At 42.6% G+C, this 19980-nt stretch overlaps 1 protein-coding gene across 3 annotated transcripts in view; it reads left to right on the top strand.

The window, feature by feature from the left end:
• GBE1 (1,4-alpha-glucan branching enzyme 1) overlaps positions 1-19980 on the top strand; it is a 235480-nt gene that overhangs the window by 162836 nt on the left and 52664 nt on the right. For all 3 annotated transcript variants that reach the window (XM_040423242.1, XM_040423241.1, XM_040423243.1), the window contains exons 10-12: positions 4823-4950; positions 14669-14767; positions 14907-15017. In XM_040423242.1, the coding sequence (XP_040279176.1) occupies positions 4823-4950; positions 14669-14767; positions 14907-15017 (338 nt within the window). The remainder of the gene's footprint in view (positions 1-4822; positions 4951-14668; positions 14768-14906; positions 15018-19980) is intronic.

Here is a 19980-nt window from a genome sequence, read left to right as displayed (position 1 = left end):
TTTTGATTGGCACTATATGTGGGTCAACCCCTCAGCTGGCAACTACTACACCAGAAGAGCCAGATATTGTCCCTTGTTCAAGAATATATCCATGCAGATAGGTGCTGGGAACTGTGTCCGGATCCAGTCAGCTGGCCAAGATGCAGATGTTTAGATAGACATTTTGGACAGATAGAAAGTTGGGTTGGAACACTAAACATCTCAGAAGATAATGTAATCCGCTAAGGGGCAGAATATGTGGTATCTACATATCACCTTCCTGGTAGGCAAGTAAAGACTGTAGGTTTCATTAATGTTTTTAAAAATGTCACCTGTGGATGAAGGGATCCAATAACTATAGATTGTTCATGAAGAAACACATTTATTTAACCTGAACAGACATTTAAAAGTCATCTGTCAGCAGATTTGCACCTTATGACACTGGCTGACCTGTTACATGTGCACTTGACAGCTGAAGGCATCTGTGTTGGTCCCATGTTTATATGTGTCCACATTGCTGAGAAAAATGAAGTTTTAATATATGCAAATGAGCCTCTAGGAGCAAAGGGGGTGTTGTCATTACACCTAGAGGCTCTACTCTCTCTGCATCTGCCGCACCCTCTGCATTTTGATTGACAGGGCCAGGCAGCCGTGATCACGTTTACATAGTAACATAGTACATAAGGCCTAAAAAAAGACATTTGTCCATCCAGTTCGGCCTGTTATCCTACAAGTTGATCCAGAGGAAGGCAAAAAAAACCTGTGAGGTAGAAGCCAATTTTCCCCACTTTAGGGGAATAAAAAATTCCTTCCCGACTCCAATCAGGCAATCAGAATAACTCCCTGGATCAACGACCCCTCTCTAGTAGCTATAGCCTGTAATATTATTACACTCCAGAAATACATCCAGGCCCCTCTTGAATTCCTTTATTGTACTCACCATCACCACCTCCTCAGGCAGAGAGCTCCATAGTCTCACTGCTCTTACCGTAAAGAATCCTCTTCTATGTTTGTGTACAAACCTTCTTTCCTCCAGACGCAGAGGATGTCCCCTCGTCACAGTCACAGTCCTGGGAATAAATAGATGACGGGAGAGATCTCTGTACTGACCCCTGATATATTTATACATAGTAATTAGATCTCCCCGCAGTAGTCTTTTTTCTAAAGTGAATAACCCTAATTTTGATAATCTTTCAGGGTACTGTAGTTGCCGCATTCCAGTTATTACTTTAGTTGCCCTCCTCTGGATAATAAGGGTCTGGCTATGACATTACTTAATTCCCTTAGGATACGGGGGTGTATGCCATCCGGTCCTGGCGATTTGTCTATTTTAATCTTTTTAAGTCGCTGATGTACTTCTTCCTGGGTCAGACAGGACACTTTTAATGGGGAATTTATTTTTACATTCTGCATGTCATCTGACAGTTTATTTTCCTCAGTGAATACATTGGAGAAAAAAATATTTAACAGCTTTGCTTTCTCCTCGTCGCTCTCTGCGACTCCCCCCTCATTACTCTTTAAAGGACCGACACCTTCAGATTTATACTTTTTAACATTTTATATAATTGAAGAACATTTTAGGGTTAGTTTCACTATTTGGCAATTAATCTCTCGGTGTCTAGTTTGGCCGCTTTTATTTGTTTTTTACATATTCGATTTCTTTCCTTATAGTTTTTCAGTGCTTCCGTGCTACCCTCTTGTTTTAGTGATTTATATGCTTTCTTTTTGTCATTTATTGCTTTCTTTACAGTTCTATTTATCCACATTGGTTTATTTTTGTTCCTTAACCTTTTATCCCCATACGGTATGTACCTCTCACAATGAGATTTTAGGATGCTTTTAAAGATATCCCATTTTGTGGCTGTATTTTTATTTTTGAGGACTTTGTCCCAGTTGGTTAGGCCTTTGGCCTCTCTTAGTTGGCTAAATTTTGCTTTTTTGAAGTTTGGTATTTTTGTTCCTCCCTGTAGAAATGCTCTTTTGAATGATAATTGGAAGGTTATTACTTTATGGTCACTACTGTATATCCCAGGTGTCCCCCAACCTGCATGTCTGTTGTTCTGTCAGGCCTATTGGTTAATACTAAGTCTAGTATGGCCGTCCCTCTAGTCGGGTCCTGAACCAGTTGGGAGAGGTAATTGTCTTTGGTTATTGCCAAGAACCTGTTTCCCTTATGAGATATACGAGTTTCAGTTTCCCAGTCTATATCTGGGTAGTTGAAGTCCCCCATAATAACCACCTCATTATGATTTGCCGCCTCGTCTATCTCGTTTAGTAGTGGATTTTCTGTGGACTTTGGTATATTAGGTGGTTTATAGTAAACTACTATTAGTAATTTATTATTGTTTTTAGCTCCATGTATCTCTACCCACAGTGACTCCACATGTTCATGTCCCTCACTTATATCTTCTCGGACTGTGGGCTTTAGACAGGACTTTACATAAAGGCAAACCCCTCCCCCTCTCCGGTTTTGACGATCCTTTCTAAGCAGACTGTAACCTTGTACATTACCTGCCCAGTCATAGCTATCATCCAGCCATGTCCCATGTCATAGTCCTCCTCACACATCACTAATTCCAGTTCCCCAGTTTTATTAGTCAGGCTTCTGGCATTAGTATACATACATTTGAGAGGTTTATGTATATTTTTTACCCTACACCTTTCCTTCTGAACTGTTCTAGTCCCTCCTTCCATTCCTCCCCCAGTCCCACTACCTTGCCCCTAGTCTCTATCTGCACTATCTTCCCCTCCTATAATGTAATTTCCCTCCCCCAGTCCCTAGTTTAAACACTCCTCCAACCTTCTAGCCATCTTTCTCCCCAGCACAGCTGCCCCCTCCCCATTGAGGTGCAGCCCGTCCCTACGATAGAGCCTGTAGCCGACAGAGATGTCGGCCCAGTTCTCCAGGAACCCAAACCCCTCCTTTCTACACCAGTTCTTGAGCCACTTGTTAATTTCCCTAATCTCCCGCTGCCTTTCTTGTGTGGCTCGTGGTACAGGCAGTATTTCGGAAAACACTACCTTTTGAGGTCCTTGCCCTAAGCTTTTGACCTAAATCCCTGAAATCATTTTTAAGGACTCTCCACCTACCTCTAACTTTGTCATTGGTTCCGATATGGACCATGACCGCTGGATCTTCTCCAGCCCCTCCCAGTAATCTGTCAACCTGATCCGTGATGTGTCGAACTCTAGCGCCAGGAAGACGGCACACTGTTCGGCGATCACGGTCTTTGCGACAGATTGCCCCATCTGTTCCCCTAATAATGGAGTCTCCCACTACCAGCACCTGTCTGGCCCGCCCTGCTCTCCTGGTTCCCTGCTTACTGGAGCTGACATTCCCCTGACTGGCAGAGGAAGTGTCCGGCTGCGGCAGTGCCGTCCCTGGACTGACATCCCTCTCATCTGCCAAACGTGCAAACTTGTTGGGGTGTGTCAGATCAGGGCTAGCCTCCCTGGCACTCTTCCCTCTACCCCGCTTTCTAACTGTTACCCAGCTAGCTACCTCACTTTCCTCAGCCTCCTCTCTGTCACCCACTTTTTTGGCCCTGTCAAAGTGGAGAGGGAGCGGCAGTTGCAGAGAGAGCTGAGCCTCTAGGTGTAAGGACAACGACCCAGTTGCTTTTAGAGGCTCATTTGCATATATTAAAACATCATTTTCTCAGCAATGAGGGCACGTATGAACATGGGACAAACACAAAGGCCTTCAGCTACAAAGCGCACATGCAGCAGCTCATCCAATTTCATAGGTACAGATCTGCTGACAGATGCCCTTTAAAAGTAATGTGTCACCATATTTGTTTCAGCCAATTAAAACCAAGTCATGGCGCACTTTTTTTAAATTGATTTTTTATTGTATATTTTTTATTTTTTGCAAGACTACGGTGGCAGCCATCTTGCCTCAGCCGTTGTTAACAACATTTAGAGAGATGCTTTACAGCAGCCACATGGGCAATAGACTGGAGCGGATTTATTGATGTCTATGTTAGAGTTTTCTAGGCATGCTCGGTAATGGCTACAGTTGTCACTGTGCAGGAAGAGGCAGTTTATAAACTGTGACCATCATATATTGTGAACGATGGGTCCATTATCTATACAGAGGTGTTACATGTCATTATAATCCTACCTGTGATGATAATGAGATGACTGCTGAAAAGCGATTTGTTCAATTCTGGAATTATCAGCATATTATGCTTAGTGGCCAAAGTGAAAAATGTAACATTGTTTTTTTTTTTTTTAATATAGATTGTGACATGGAAAATTAAAAAATACAAAAGCTTAACATAAAACTTGATTTAAAGAGGACCTTTCACCGATTCTTACCCTATGAACTAACTATACAGACATGTGGAGCGGCACCCGGGGATCTCACTGCACTTACTATTATCCCCGGGCGCCGCTCCGTTCTCCTGATATGCCCTCCGGTATCTCCGCTCACTAAGTTATAGTAGGCGGAGATACCAGTCCCTAAGTTATGGTAGGCGGAGTCTGCCCTAGCGCTGGCCAATCGCAGCGCAGAGCTCACAGCCTGGGAGGTTATTTTCTCCCAGGCTGTGAGCTCTGCAATGCGATTGGCCAGCGCTAGGGCAGACTCCGCCTACCATAACTTAGGGAACGGAGATACCGGAGGACATAGCAGGAGAACGGAGCGGCGCCCGGGGATAATAGTAAGTGCAGAGAGATCCCCGGGCGCCGCTCCACATGTATGTATACTTAGTTCATAGGGTAAGAATCAGTGAAAGGTCCTCTTTAAGCAATAGGTCATTTTCTGGTGACACATTCCCTTGTCACCAGAAATTCCCAGAATATAAGATTTACTTTTGCAAATTTATTTTATTTTTTTCAGGATGCGGATTTACTGGCGATTATAATGAATATTTTGGCTTACAAGTGGATGAAGAGTCCCTTGTCTATCTCATGATAGCAAATCATATGACCCATTCTCTGTACCCGGACTGCATTACAATAGCAGAGGTATTTAACATTGTGGTTTCCACTTATTTTTTTAGAGTTTTGTGGAGGAAAATATTGATTTGGATGTGTTGTGTGCTGGTATAATCCTGTACAGATGCCAACCTTCTAAAACAAATTTCAATACAGGATTGTGTAATACAGTTTTAATGATTGCATTTTGCTATAAAAGAACATGTTTAATGCCATCACAGAACTGGCAGATAGGGCTGGATTTCCTCAAACAAATCTGACATTTTACATTGTTTAACATATAATTGAGTTTGAGCCCAAATGTGACATTCACGCCTTTGATGTATTATACCTGGAACTCAGAAGGCATTGTACAGTATTTGGTAATTGAATTTTAATTAAAACCAAAGCAACTCCGGAAATACAAGTATATAATGGAGAAGTCGCTTTTAAGACCCATTTATGTAGGACTATGGATGGCCAAATGAGCATTCCCATTCCCATCATTGCCCCATGTAAATATGCTCAGCAATCACCCGGCAAACGAGCAGTCAGTGATTGCATCTTTTATGCCGCCATAAAACAGATTGTCAGCGACACTTCTTCCCGTGCAAACAGAGGATATGCTGCCGTAGAACAATGTAATTGTGTGAATTGGGGTTTGAAAGAACAATCTCAAAAATGATTGTTTAAACCCCTAACAATAATTGCCAAACAAACATGAATGTAAAACAACCACCAGGTAGTCTTGCTCCTCCAGCATGGCATATCTATCTGCCATCACAAGAAGGTTTGTTGTGGTTCCCAGCACAATCTCAAGAGTATGAAGATGATACCAGGAGTCGGGCAGTCACATCGGGATAGCTAGACAGGGGAGCAGAAGGGCAGCAACCCAGCATCAGGATCAGTATCTACTCCTTTGTGCGAGGAGGAGCACTGCTAGAACCCTACAAAACGACCTCCAGCGGTCTACTGGTCTGCATACAGACTGACTCCTTGAGGATGTCATGGGGCCCGACGTTGTTTTTCGAGATCTGTGTTCACAGCTCAGTACCGTGCATTTGATTGCATTACTAGAGAACACTAGATTTGGCAGGTGTCCCATTGTCTTCACAGATGAGAGCAAGATCACACTGAACATGTGACAGACATGAAAAACATTTAACTGCCTGTAAAATCATCAAGCATGACCTGTTTCACAGTGGGTCTGAGCAGGCATATCCTTAGAGGGTCCTACAAACCTCCACTTGATAGCGAACGGTACCCTGACTGCTGTATCGGAATGAAATCCTCAGAGCTATTGACAGACCTTATGCTGCTGCAGTGGGCCACGGGTTCTTCCTGGTGCAGGACAGTGACCCTTCTCCTTTGGCCAAAATGTGTAGGCAGTTACTGGATGCTAAAGAAATTGATGCCATTGACTGGCCATCAGGTGGATTCCCGTCATAACGATCAATGTTTATTTTACTTATATAGCGCTAACCTGTTCCACAATGCTTTGCAGACATTATCATTGCTTGCTGTCCCCCAGTAGAACTCACAATCTAAGTTCCCTATCGGTATGTCTTTTGGGCCCTGGGAGGAAACCTGACTCTCTGGAGGAGACTCACACAAACATATGGAGAACATACAAATTTCATATGTTGTCCTTGGTCAGATTAGAACCTAGAATTCGATTCCATACACTGTTTACTTCCGATACACTGCTGATCAAGGTGGAGGGAGAAGCCAAACCTCCACTGATTTCATTGATCCATTGGTTAGTCCTGTAAACAAACATGTGTGGCCCATTCCCGTATTGCAGCCCGAAAATAGCGGGTCCGAAATATACGGGCACCGGCTGCATACGCTCCGTATCATGGATTCACTTGAATGGGTCCATAATCCACAAGATATGGAGTAGATGCACGGAGCAGAGGCCCATGGAAGCACTACGGAGCTTTTCCGTGGGAAATCAGTCCGTGCTTCCACACCGCAAAAAATAGAACATGTTGTTGGTCTGGACTGAATCTTGTGTATCACTGATCCATTCAAGTGAATAGCTCTGCATCTGCAAAGGGCGGGCACACAGCCGGTGCCCATGCATTGTTGACCGCTTTTTGCAGTCCACACCACGGGCACGGGCCATACACATTTGTGTGCATGAGCCCTTAAACTGATTTACTGGGATAATAGGAAGAGATCATATCTTGAAATCCTCTTACAGTCCTATTTGCAAATCACTAACCCCTTTAATTATTGTTTTATCCCCATTTAGTCCCTTCATTCCTTTAGAAGCTTGCATAAGATGTTTTAGAAATATTTGTTCCAGTAGGAAACTTATTTTCCCCTCTGGATCCGTCCTTGATAAATGGCTGACGTCGAAAGACAATAAGCACAGATTTGAAAATATTGCTCGGCCTTCTTACTCGTGACCATAATATTTTAATTTTAGCATGCTGTGTAAGAGACAATGCAATGTCTGAAATCAATGGTCATTGAAATAACCTTGTTTCCTACTGCTACGGCTTTGCAAAAGACAGAAAAAAAAAGGAAAGTGTTTTGATGTTCTTGCTGTGCAAGCAGGCAATATTAATTTTCTGAAAACTAGTCTTTTGGGGGAAATTATGTATCCGTGCATGCTTCCTATTGAATTCTTATGCCAAGACACAAGCTGAATGCAATCAAAGAATTGATGAATGATGGCTACATTATGGGATTATTGTACAACACACAGAGCCGAGTAATTTGTTTTTAATGTTTGTGTTAAGTATGAGAGCTGTATCATGCATCACTATGGACTGTAAGCACATTTGGTATCAAGATAAGGCAGAGTGGTAACTTTTACTGCAGGGCAGCCCTGCTGGACTTCTCATTGTGGCCTGTACTGCTACTACCATTTTATTCTGGGTTGTCTACCCTATGATATAGGAAGGCAACACATTATGTTATCCCTTGTAGTCAGTCTCCAGGGGTTTTTGCTACACAGACCAGTGAACTGCGTATCTCGTCAGATTGACCATTCGGAACTTGTTGATTCCGATCCTTACCAAACTCCAGGCTGAATTATACAAGGGAAGAAGGGACAGTTGCCTAGGGGCTGCCTAGGAGCTAGAAATGGAGCTTAAATGGGTTATCCTGAAATTTTTATACGTATGACCTGTCTGACACCCAGGACCCCAGCCGATCAGCTGTTTGAAAAGGCACTGGTGCTTCTGTTAGTGTCGTGGCCTTCTCTCAACTTTTCCTAGGCCAGTGACGACCCGTTCATCGGTCACGTGGCCTATGCTCAGCTCAGCCTCATAGAAGTGAATGGGGCTGAGCGCGATGCTAAGCACCGTCACTGTACAGTGTACAACGCTGTACTTGGTAAACACGGAGAAGGCCTCAGCGCCCACGGGAGTGCCGGTGCCTTCTCAAACAGCTGATCAGTGGAGGTCCCGGATGTCGGACCCCCACGATCAGATCCTGATAACCTATCCAAGAGGATAGGTAGTCAGTAGTAAAATCTTCAAAAAAACCCTTTAAGAATAGAGTAGTACTGAATGTCACCAATTATAGATGAGTCTCCATGACATTTTTTTTTTTTTTACTAAGGGGCCTCAACCAACCTTGATTTCGTCCTGCTCCCACTGCATAACCGTTTTTATATTTTTTTTCCCACACAGTTCTAGGTAAGCTGGGTAAAAACCCATATAGGAGCTGTAACGGCTGCATCACCACTCCTCCCCAGAGATAGATAAAATGCAAATGAGTTCTGCTCTGCTGTCCTCTGAGAGCCAAGCATGAGGTATGCAGCTCCATATGTGGTCCGTAGACCAAAGGCTTGACTCTCAGAGGAGAACTGAGAGAGCCACTGAAAGTCAAAGGACACAATGTTCACAGGTGATGGCAATGTTCAGAGCAGCACTCACTACCGTGAAGACATACACTGGAATGCATCAGCCCATCACGACCTCAGATCCACTTTGGTCATCCGAACAGTGAAGAAAAGCAGATTAATGGCAGCAACTCCAGAAACGTAATTTATTCAAAGTGGGTCCATATGACACATGTGCAAAGATCGCCAATAAAGTCGGCAATGTTTCGGCTAGCAAGTAGCCTTTGTCAAGCATACATACAGAGTAAATCACAAGAATATAAATACCAGAAAAAATACTGCCCCTAGGCGGCTTCAACCAATGGTGATCACATATTAGAAAGACAAACACCTGTTCCAATAAGGTGTATAATTCATGTGCATGTCCCCTCAATAACCCAATAAAAGATCACTATTGATTAGCTAAGAGGGGGTGGTAGCATCCGCGACTGAGGAATCGTTTGTATGCCGCGAGTGATACGTTGCCCTTGGGTTATGTGATCATGACTATTTAAATAAGCGTTCGTGTGGATTTGAGTGTGAAGCCCCAGACGAAGTGTCGGGCAAGTGATTTTTATATACTATGATCAAGTCTTTTATTTGTGAGTAAAATAAATTATACTTAAAAAAAAAAGATTCGGGTATTGCACTATGATCTGTTCCTTTTAGAGGAAAATCGAATTGCTGGTTGATATCGAGATTGTGCATCGGAGATGCATCTGTGAAGTTGTAATATCTCCGGGAAGACCTTCTGTTTGTGAATTATTCCTCATTCAAGTGTAGCGCGGACCCACATGTATGTACTTACTGTATCATGTAGATCACGTCCTTGGATCTTCATGTATAGTATCCATTAACTCTGTATACAAATCCATGTATGGGTGTAAAAAAGTATTACCTTTAATCATATTGCCACAGTTACCGCATCCCAAACATGGGAAATTGCCCTTTTTTTGCGGAGCTTGAAACGTTTGTCCCTCACCTCCTACACTCCCAATGTCAGTCTTGACGAGTCTATCTCTCAGATTGCTATTCCTCCTAAATGACATCAATGGAGGAACTCCAAATTCAGTAATGGAGGGTAAGCCTTTCTGTAAAATATGCCATTCTTTCTTAAGTGTCATCCCTATTCTGCCACTATGCTGACTATACGTGGACACAAATGGAATTCTATTTATATTTTTCTTCTTGGGGTTTGTCTGTAAAATGTCTTCTCTATCTACCCCTTTTGCCCTATCTAAAGATCTATGAAGCAATCTACGTGGATATCCTCTGTTTGTAAACTTCTCACACATTTCTTTCTCTTTGCTGTCAAACTCATCATCCAAAACCCCTCTCCTTACCTTAAGAGGTTGACTCAACAGGAGAGATTCCACCATACGTCGGGGGTGACTGCTATGAAACTGCAATAAATTTTTCCTGTCTGTCGGTTTTTGATATAAATCAGTCTTGATGCAATCATCCTCCACATATATTCTCATGTCCAAGAATTGCAACTCTTTTTCCGATGCCGTCTTAGTGAATTGCAAACCCGGTATACCCTCATTAAAATGTTGATGGAATATCTCTAATTCGTCTTGTGTGCCACTCCATATCAAAAATACATACAGTCATGTGAAAAAATTAGGACACCCTTTGAAAGCATGTGGTTTTTTGTAACATTTTTAATAAATGGTTATTTCATCTCCGTTTCAACAATACAGAGAGATTAAAGTAATCCAACTAAACAAAGAAAACTGAAGAAAAGTCTTTTCAAGATCTTCTGTAAATGTCATTCTACAAAAATGCCTATTCTAACTGAGGAAAAAGATAGGACACCCTCACATGTATTCCCTCTTAAATTGGCTCAGATCTCACACAGGTATATCACACCAGGTGCACATAATTAGTAGATCGTTACTCTGCATGTTGAATGAGGCTTGCCCTATTTAAACCTCAGACATTTAGTTTGGTGTGCTCCTGACTGTTGAAGTGAGAGTGAGCACCATGGTGAGAGCAAAAGAGCTGTCAGAGGACTTCAGAAAAAAGATTGTAGCAGCCTATGAGTCTGGGAAGGGATTTAAAAAGATCTCAAAAGATTTTGAAATCAGCCATTCCACTGTCCGGAAGATAGTCTACAAGTGGAGGGCTTTCAAAACAACTGCCAACATGCCCAGGACTGGTCGCCCCAGCAAGTTCACCCCAAGAGCAGACCGCAAGATGCTAAAAGAGGTATCCAAAAACCCTAAAGTGTCATCTCGAGAACTACAGCAGGCTCTGGCTACTGTTGATGTAGAAGTACATGCCTCTACAATCAGAAAGAGACTGTACAAGTTTAACTTGCATGGGAGGTGTGCAAGGAGGAAACCTTTGCTTTCCAAGAGAAACATCGAGGCCAGACTGACATTTGCCAGCGATAAAGTTGACAAAGACCAGGACTTCTGGAATAATGTTCTTTGGACAGATGAGTCCAAAATTGAATTATTTGGACACAACAGCAGAGGACATGTTTGGCGTAAACCAAACACAGCATTCTAAGAAAAGAACCTCATACCAACTGTGAAGCATGGAGGTGGAAGTGTCATGGTTTGGGGCTGCTTTGCTGCAGCAGGACCTGGTCAGCTCACCATCATAGAATCCACGATGAATTCTACTGTGTATCAGGAGGTGCTTGAAGAACATGTGAGACCATCAGTTAGAAAATTAAAGCTGAAGCGGAACTGGACCATGCAACATGACAATGACCCAAAACATACTAGTAAATCAACCAAAGATTGGCTGAAAAAGAAGAAATGGAGAGTCCTGGAATGGCCAAGTCAAAGTCCAGATTTGAATCCCATTGAGATGCTGTGGGGTGACTTGAAAAGGGCTGTACGTGCAAGAAACCCCTCAAACATCTCACAGCTGAAAAAGTTCTGCATTGAGGAGTGGGGTAAAATTTCCTCAGACCGATGTCGAAGACTGGTAGATGGCTACAAGAACCGTCTCACTGCAGTTATTTCAGCCAAAGGAGGTAACACTCGCTATTAGGGGCAAGGGTGTCCTATCTTTTTCCTCAGTTAGAATAGGCATTTTTGTAGAATGACATTTACAGAAGATCTTGAAAAGACTTTTCTTCAGTTTTCTTTGTTTAGTCGGATTACTTTAATCTCTCTGTATTGTTGAAACGGAGATGAAATAACCATTTATTAAAAATGTTACAAAAAACCACATGCTTTCAAAGGGTGTCCTAATTTTTTCACATGACTGTAGTTGATGTAACGCCACAAGCACAGGGCCCTCTCCATAAAAGACGATTGGTACACAAGTCTGTCCTCCACTTCAGCCATATAGATGTTAGCATAAGTTGGGGCCACATTGGACCCCATCACGGTCCTGCGCTTCTGCTGGTAGAAGGTGTCCCCAAAGAGGAAATAATTAATCCTGAGGACAACCTCCAAAAGTTGGAGAACAAACCATGCACCTTCTGGAGAGAGCCCTGAGCCAGACAATGCCACACCGACAGACCTAAGTCCATCGTCATGCTCAATCGATGTATATAGGGAAACCACATCAAAGGATAATAAACAAAACTGGCTAGGCAATTGGATATCCCTCAACTCAGAAAATTACCTGTAACCCTAATGTAAGAACGGGGCGCGATAGGAAACCCGCGGAGTAGGCAATCAAGGAATATAGCAATTGTGCTAAATACCGACCTCCTCCCCGGGACAATTGGTCTACCGGGGCGGTTGTTTTTAACCGTTTTGTAATTTTTCTTCTCTTTTAGATTGGAGGAGAAGCACTCGGAAGGCCCGCCATGCATACAGAAAAAAAATTTGGAACGCAGATTTTTATAGCGCTATTTTTTTTATATCACCAAATACTTGCAGATACATGCCCTTTAATTGTAGCGTTTGACTATACAAGGTTGATCTACCGATTATGTCGGTATAGTTCCCTTGTTGATATTTTTGTTAGTTTCCATGGCAATAGAGATGCTTTTTGTGGCCACGTGATTGTGGAGAACACGTGACCTGGTCCCCATGGTGAGTCAGACACACTTTGCAGGCATGTGGGCGGAGAAGTTAGGTGATGTGGTCATGTGTCCAGTCAGGTGATCGCTCCTTTGATGATGCGGCTGGTCAGGTGATGACTGACTGAACACGTGACTGTTGGGTATTACTACGCTGAGAAGAGGAAGTTTTGGACATGTGCGTTTGGAATAGAGGGAAGCTAATGGCGATATGCATGATGCGGGCGTTCGGGATGCTACCACCTCCACTTAGGTAATCAATAGTGATCTTCTTTTATTGGGTTATTGAGGGGACATTCACATGAATTATACACCTTATTGGTGGATGTTAAGGAACAGATGTTTGTCTTTATAATATGTGATCACCATTGGTTGAAGCCTCCTAGGGGCGGTATTGTGTATGGTATTTATATTCTTGTAATTTACTCTGTATGTATGCTTGACAAAGGCAAACGTTGCAGCACTTTATTTGCGAGCTTTGCACATGTGTCATATGGACCCACTTTGAATAAATTACGTTTCTGGAGATGCTGTCGTCAATCTGCTTTCCTTCACAATGTTCACAGGAGGACTTTTGCCCCTTCAATCATGACATACAGCATCAAACATTTTCAACAGGCTATGTATGTCTTTGTAGGGAATTTCTTTTTTTATGATTGCATAAATATTGAGCCATTCTATCACAAAGAGTTAACTGTCTAGCGGTGTAAATCAGACTTTCGCTTAGAGCCTCTAATAACCTTTATTTGCAATTTACTAAGAGGTCATACACACCTATTTAAGCCACATTCTTATCAGTAAGATAAGAACTGAGCTATAATGAGTGTTTATAATGTCAGAGAGCAGAGATAAGGAGCCGGTCAGAATAGCTGGCTGACAGAGCTGAGAGAATTCAGATCCCTCTATTATAGCATCTCAGCCCTGTACAGAAAAAAGGGCTCCATATTTGTAATGCAGACTAATTAAAAAAATTATTTTAGCTCAAAAGGAGTACAATGCAATAATAATAAATAAATAAATAAATAAAAATGGCCCCAAAGGTGTACATACCCTTTTACAACTTGGCACGGTCGCACATATAAAGGTCTACTCAATTACTTAAAGGGCTTCTGTCACCCCACTAAACTCTTTTTTTTTTTTTTTTTGTGTACTTCTAATCCCTATCCTGCCATATTGCCATACATTATGTTATTAATAATTTTCGTTCAGTATATTTAGCAAAAAACTTACTTTTATGATATGCTAATTACCTTTCTACCAGCAAGTAGGGCGTCTACTTGCTGGTAGCAGCCGCAGAAAACCGCCCCCTCCTTCTGTTAATTGACAGGGCCAGCCGCGATCTCCTCCTCCGGCCAGCCCTGTCACCAAAAGAGAAGACGTCATCGGCGCAGGCGCACTGAGGGAGTGCTGAGGAGGCGAGCCTCCTTATCTCAGAGCGCCTGCGCCGAATCAACACAGGCGCGCGATTTTTGAAATGCTGACAGGGCTGGCCGGAGGAGGAGATCGCGGCTGGCCCTGTCAATCAACAGGAGGAGGGGGCGGTTTTCTGCGGCTGCTACCAGCAAGACGCCCTACTTGCTGGTAGAAAGGTAATTAGCATATCATAAAAGTATGTTTTTTGCTAAATCTACTGAACAAAAATTATTAATAACCTAATGTATGGCAATATGGCATGATAGGGATTATAAGTACACAAAAAAAAGTACTTGGGAAACTGCATTAAGGATTTTTTTTATTTATTTATTCTAGATTTTTCTTGGCCAAAAAACAAAAATGTTTTGTATAAAATGAGAAATAAAAAGTTACTTTTTTTACAAACCTCAAAGTAGGTGAATAATATTTGGTGTGGAAAAACTTTCCTTGTCTCTTGTGTCTTTTTTATTTTATTTTTTATTTTATTACGTTAAATGAGTCTGTTCTCTTTTCCCCCGTAACAGGATGTTTCTGGGATGCCAGCTCTCTGCTGCCCTGTAACACAAGGTGGTGGAGGATTTGATTACCGGCTAGCCATGGCTGTGCCCGATAAGTGGATTCAGGTAATTGAACATGTGATTTCTTTACCCAGGCCCAAACAGTCAACTCTTATACAGTTGACGCGTTTTAGAACATTGAGCATTGATATGAAGGAGTGCTTTCTACTGTAAAAAGCATCTGTTCACGTTCTATTTAATGCAGATTCTGAAAGAGTACAAGGACGAAGAATGGAATATAGGGAATATAGTTCATACACTGACGAACAGAAGATATAACGAAAAGTGCATTGCGTATGCTGAAAGCCATGACCAGGTAATGTATCTGTAATTGAATGTAGTCACCTTTCATACAGATGTTATAAAAACTAGATACAAAATGACATAGCATTTTTATTCAGACATTACCAAGCAGTAAAGGTTGCATTCACTTGAAGGTTGGTTGAATCATTTATCGCTGCCTTTTCCTGCTTTTAAGATCTGCTCTTGATTTAAAGGGGTTGTGCCATAAAAAAATAGTTTACATTTTTAAAACCAGCGCCTGGATCTGAATTCATTGGTAACTGAATGTAATTAAAAATTTAGTACAGCCCGTGAGTTATTAAACAAAATATATCTCTATCGCCACCTGCTGTTTCTTCTTTTCCTTATTTGTCCGTACAACTCATTGACATTACTGAGGTGGACACACATGCTCTGTTCCATCCATCCACTGCCACCAGCCCTATCTTCTGTTAGAAGCTGTAAGAATTACAGGGGAAGAGCTGCAGCAGAAAGGACACACTGCCTGAACGGCCAGCTTGAAATAAATCTAGCAGAGTATTTGGGAGATCTCTAGATCCGTGTGAGGTACAGGTCTGGTGTCTGGTTCTAGCTTTCTGACAAAGAGATTACCATCTACTATATATTGTCTGATTTTCGTTTTTTATATTGGCCACGGCATAACCATTTTAATGAAAACATGTCCTAGAGAACAGACTACCTGTAGCCTTGTGTCAAGACCCTCGGCTGTAATCTTTAGGTGATCCCAACAGCAAGTGTTTCTTTTTCCTGCAGCACCCCCAAAGAATAAATCACACAGTACAACATTACATGCACGAATATGTCAGGTTCTCTAGTGGAAGAGATGCTGAAGGGGGAAGGTCTTGATTGCAGGACAATTGTCCATTAACTCAGAAGGCCCTAATAGAGTATTTGAAAATAGATTTTCTACATCTGACAACGCCTTTAGGGTGGCCTCCCATCCAGCTTTATCTGGCAGTTTTTGATGCAGTGTTTTGAGAATCATAGAAATAAGATAATAATGCACTTAGTAAAGTAGATGCAAGCATTATATATGGAGAAAGTCCTCACTCTGATGTGTTTTGATCAAAATATATTGGCTAAGTGTCTCAGATGTTATCATATCAGAGTGAGGACTTTGTCCATATATAATGCTTGCATCTACTTTACTAAGTGCATTATTATCTTATTTCTGTGATTTTCTCCAATAATATGGCCAGTGACATCCGCAGATTTGTGTATCCCACCGTGCAGGATGTTTTTATCTTAGTTTTTTCTGTGATTTTTTTTTTTTGTCTATGCAGTGTTTTGAGCCAAAGCTAGAAGGGGGGATTCAGCAGGAAGCAGAAGTAGAAGTCCTTCCTTTTATATTTCTCATTCCCTTCCAACCGACTTCTGGCTTTGGCTGAAAAGCTTCCACAAAAATCTGTGTGGGATCACCACCCAAACAGGGGTTATGTCACAGCTTATTGTTTTTGCCCAAAGCCTAGTGACCTCATGCTCTTGTTTTTTCATCCTCGTCTTCTATTCACAAAGATTTCTTTACAGAGCTGTCGTGCAGCTCAGCCTATGGACCACCGGGAAGCTATAGTTCTTGCATCTCCTCCTGGCTGCAGGTATCTCCCAGTCCCCTTCATTATTTGGTGCTTCCAGTGGTTATTCCTCTGTGCATGCTCGGCCAAGTGAAGCACAGTCAATGCAGTAGATAGACCTACACAACATGGAGACTCAGCTGTCCTTACTGATCACTCTGTGCAGTGAGGACGGAATAATGCGTATGGGCGGTTTCCATGCAACGTGAGAGAAAACGCTGGCAATTGAAGACGAGAGAAAAAGCTATTCTCATCCACGAAACCAGACAAGAACAGGACCTGCAGTCACTTTTGTGGAAATTGCACACCGGTTGATGATAAAAACAGATGTATCCATGGCTCTATTGACTTGCTTGAGTAAGCATACTATCCATTTTAAAAAATGGATAGCGTGCTGACAACAAATATGGTCGTGTGCATGACCGCTAAGAAAGTGGTAAATTTGGGGGAAATACCCCATCAGTTCTAATGTATCCATGGCTGGCATCTGTGGCTGTTCCGTAATCTTTGAAAGCTCATAATGCAGAGTAACCATCATAGAATTTATACTACAAAAAACATATTTTGCCTGTAATATAGATGAAATATTTTGTTTTGTATTTTTTTCTGATAACTTGGCATCCAGCTTTGAAAATCTTCCTTTATCAGAATGTAGTGTGAGGCTCAGGAGACAAAGGGTGGTGAGACAATAAGCAGAGAGGCAGGCAGTGGTGTAGAGTTTTTAGAATTATTAAGCATTGCTGTGTTATGAATGATACAAGAGGGTAATGGATAGTGGCTGATACAAACGCTAATTGCTTTTAATAAATCAATAACAAACTAACAAAGAATAAGGAAATTAACATTAGGCAAGGATTCAGTGTAACGTTCTTGGGATTAAATATAAAACTGACGAACCCAGTGACCAGAGATTGTGACCATTAAGTTCAGACTGTAATTTTAAACAATACGTTATTTGTCTTCCTCATATTTGGCAGAATACCAAATCCTCTGATGAAAAGATTTAATTGAATACTTAAAGGGCTTCTGTCACCCCACTAAAGTCATATTTTTTTTTTGGGCTAGTTAAATTCCTTATACTGCGATATATGAAAATATAATGGTCTTACTTACTTTCCTTCAGCAGTTTCTTATAAAAACAAACTTTTATAATATGTAAATTAGGTCTCTACCAGCAAGTAGGGAGTCTACTTGCTGGTAGCCGCTGCAAAAAACCGCCCCCTCGTCGTGTTGATTGACAGGGCCAGCCGCGATCTCCTCCTCCAGCCGGACCTGTCAGCATTTCAAAAATCGCGCGCCTGTGTTGATTCGGCGCAGGCGCTCTGAGATGAGGAGGCTCGCACTTAGCCCAAAAAAAAAATAATGACTTTAGTGGGGTGACAGAAGCCCTTTAACTCATCATGAAGACTTAAAGGAGTTGTCTAGTTTCCTATATTGATGACCTATCCTGAAGATAGGTCATCGGTGTCAGATCAGCGCAGGGCCGACTTAACACCCCTGCTGGTCAGCTGTTTGAAAAGACGCAGGGCTCCTGCGAGCTCTGCGTTCTCTTCACTGTATGCATGCTCATTTTACATCTCAGCTGTCCCGTTGACTTAAATGGGAAGGAGCTGTTGTAGTTCCACTCCTTTCCATTCAAGATGGCGAGCAGGTAATCAGTGAAAGGAATGCAGCACTCACAGGAGCCCTGCATTCTCTTCAAACAGCTGATCTGTGGGGGTGCCGGGTGTCAGACGATGCTCGCAGTTCGTCTCCACTTTTGAAAGAGTCATACTTACCTGCTACCCATCACTGGAGTCCCGCACACTGGTTCCTGCATGTCCATCTTCCAGTCTGTGCCTTGCTTATTTCCTCCCCGGCATGGGCATGGTCACCTGCTCCACTGAAGCCAACCACTGGCTTCAGCTTTGACATGTCTCTTGTGGACACGTCACCACTAAAGCCAGTCACCACCATCATCTTGCATTCTAGAAACATACCGCCGGAGGGTGGCTGGGCAGTAGGGGTGACTTATGATGTGTCATACTGATATATGTCACACCAAAAATAGATTACTAGGTATTGAGAAATACAATATTTATAGAACTTTGACAACCATTTTAGCATGATTAGACATTCATGTCTTCAAGTCTCCACCTAGCATAGTGAGGAGAAGCCTACTACGTCATCAGCAGTAAACAAGCAGGCAAAGGGGAGCAAGAAGAAGAAGAAAATCCCTTTATTGTCCCTCAGTGGGGAAATTTTGGCATAACAGCAGCAATCACATTAAAAATAGTAAAAATACAAGAAAAACATAACAGAATTTACTTTAAAAAATCACTACTGGGTTTTTGGGAACAGTGGTGGTTATAAATCCTAACCGCTGCTGGGTGGAAGGACCTACGATAACGTTCCTTCATCCACCTAGGATGCAGCAGTCATTGACATCGGTCTCCTCCGTGCCCCGCAAATCCCGTGCCTGCGCCATCCATTTTAGTATTAGGCGCAGGTAATGGACTCTTGCCTGCTGCCATCCTTCACTGGCAGCAGGCGGGGGAGTGGTGGTAGGTTGCTGAGAGGTGAACAGGCAGTTATGGTAGTGGTGGGGGAATAAAATGGGGGGGTGTTTGTAGCAGCATGGGGGATTGGGTCAGGGGAGGGGTGGGTATCTGGTCAAACCTATTGAAGAACAGGTTCAACTCATTAACCCACCTCAAGTCACCTTCAGTCTGGATTTGACCCGGTTTGTGACCTGAGATGGTTTCCAGGTTTTTCCAGACCTTGCGTGTGTTATTCTGCTGCAGCTGGTCCTCTACCTTCTTCCTATAGATGGTTTTCCCCTCTCCTTCTCAGCCCCTTCTGCACAATTTTAAGCTCCTCCTTGTTTCCAGATTCAAGGCTCTTTTCTTTTTCTTGAGGAGAGCCTTTATTTCTGGGTTAATCCAAGGCTTATCATTAGAAAAACACAGTACCTTCATGACTGGCACGGTGTTGTCCACACAGAAGTTGTTGTAGTCTGTGATGCCGACTACTTGATGTAGTCTGTGAAGGAAATGCTCTGATGCTCCACTCATATGTGGTAAAAGAATAGCTTGTATCTGGGTTCAGCCCTGAACCCGAACAACCCCTTTAAGTTATCCCCTACACACAATAATTGTTAGCTATTAATCGGTAGGGATCCTACTGCTGGGACCCCCACTGATCACGAAAACGAGTGCCCCCAGAGCCCCTCAAAATCAATGCAGCAGAATGCAGGGCATGCAACCTGCCCCTCCATTCATGTGTAGGAGAGTTCTGGAGACAGCTGAGGACGGCTATTTCCGGAAATCCCATAGAGATGAATTGAGCGCCAATGTGCATGCCTGACCAACCCGTCCGTTTATTTCAGAATGCTCCAAAGGATACAGGTTTCACATTCTCGTGATT

The sequence above is a fragment of the Bufo bufo genome, chromosome 3, assembly GCF_905171765.1.
Source record: "Bufo bufo chromosome 3, aBufBuf1.1, whole genome shotgun sequence".
In the NCBI taxonomy this organism is placed as follows: Eukaryota; Metazoa; Chordata; class Amphibia; order Anura; family Bufonidae; genus Bufo; species Bufo bufo.
The sequence above is the reverse complement of the archived record's forward strand: the minus strand, read 5'-3'. Positions and strand labels throughout refer to the sequence as shown.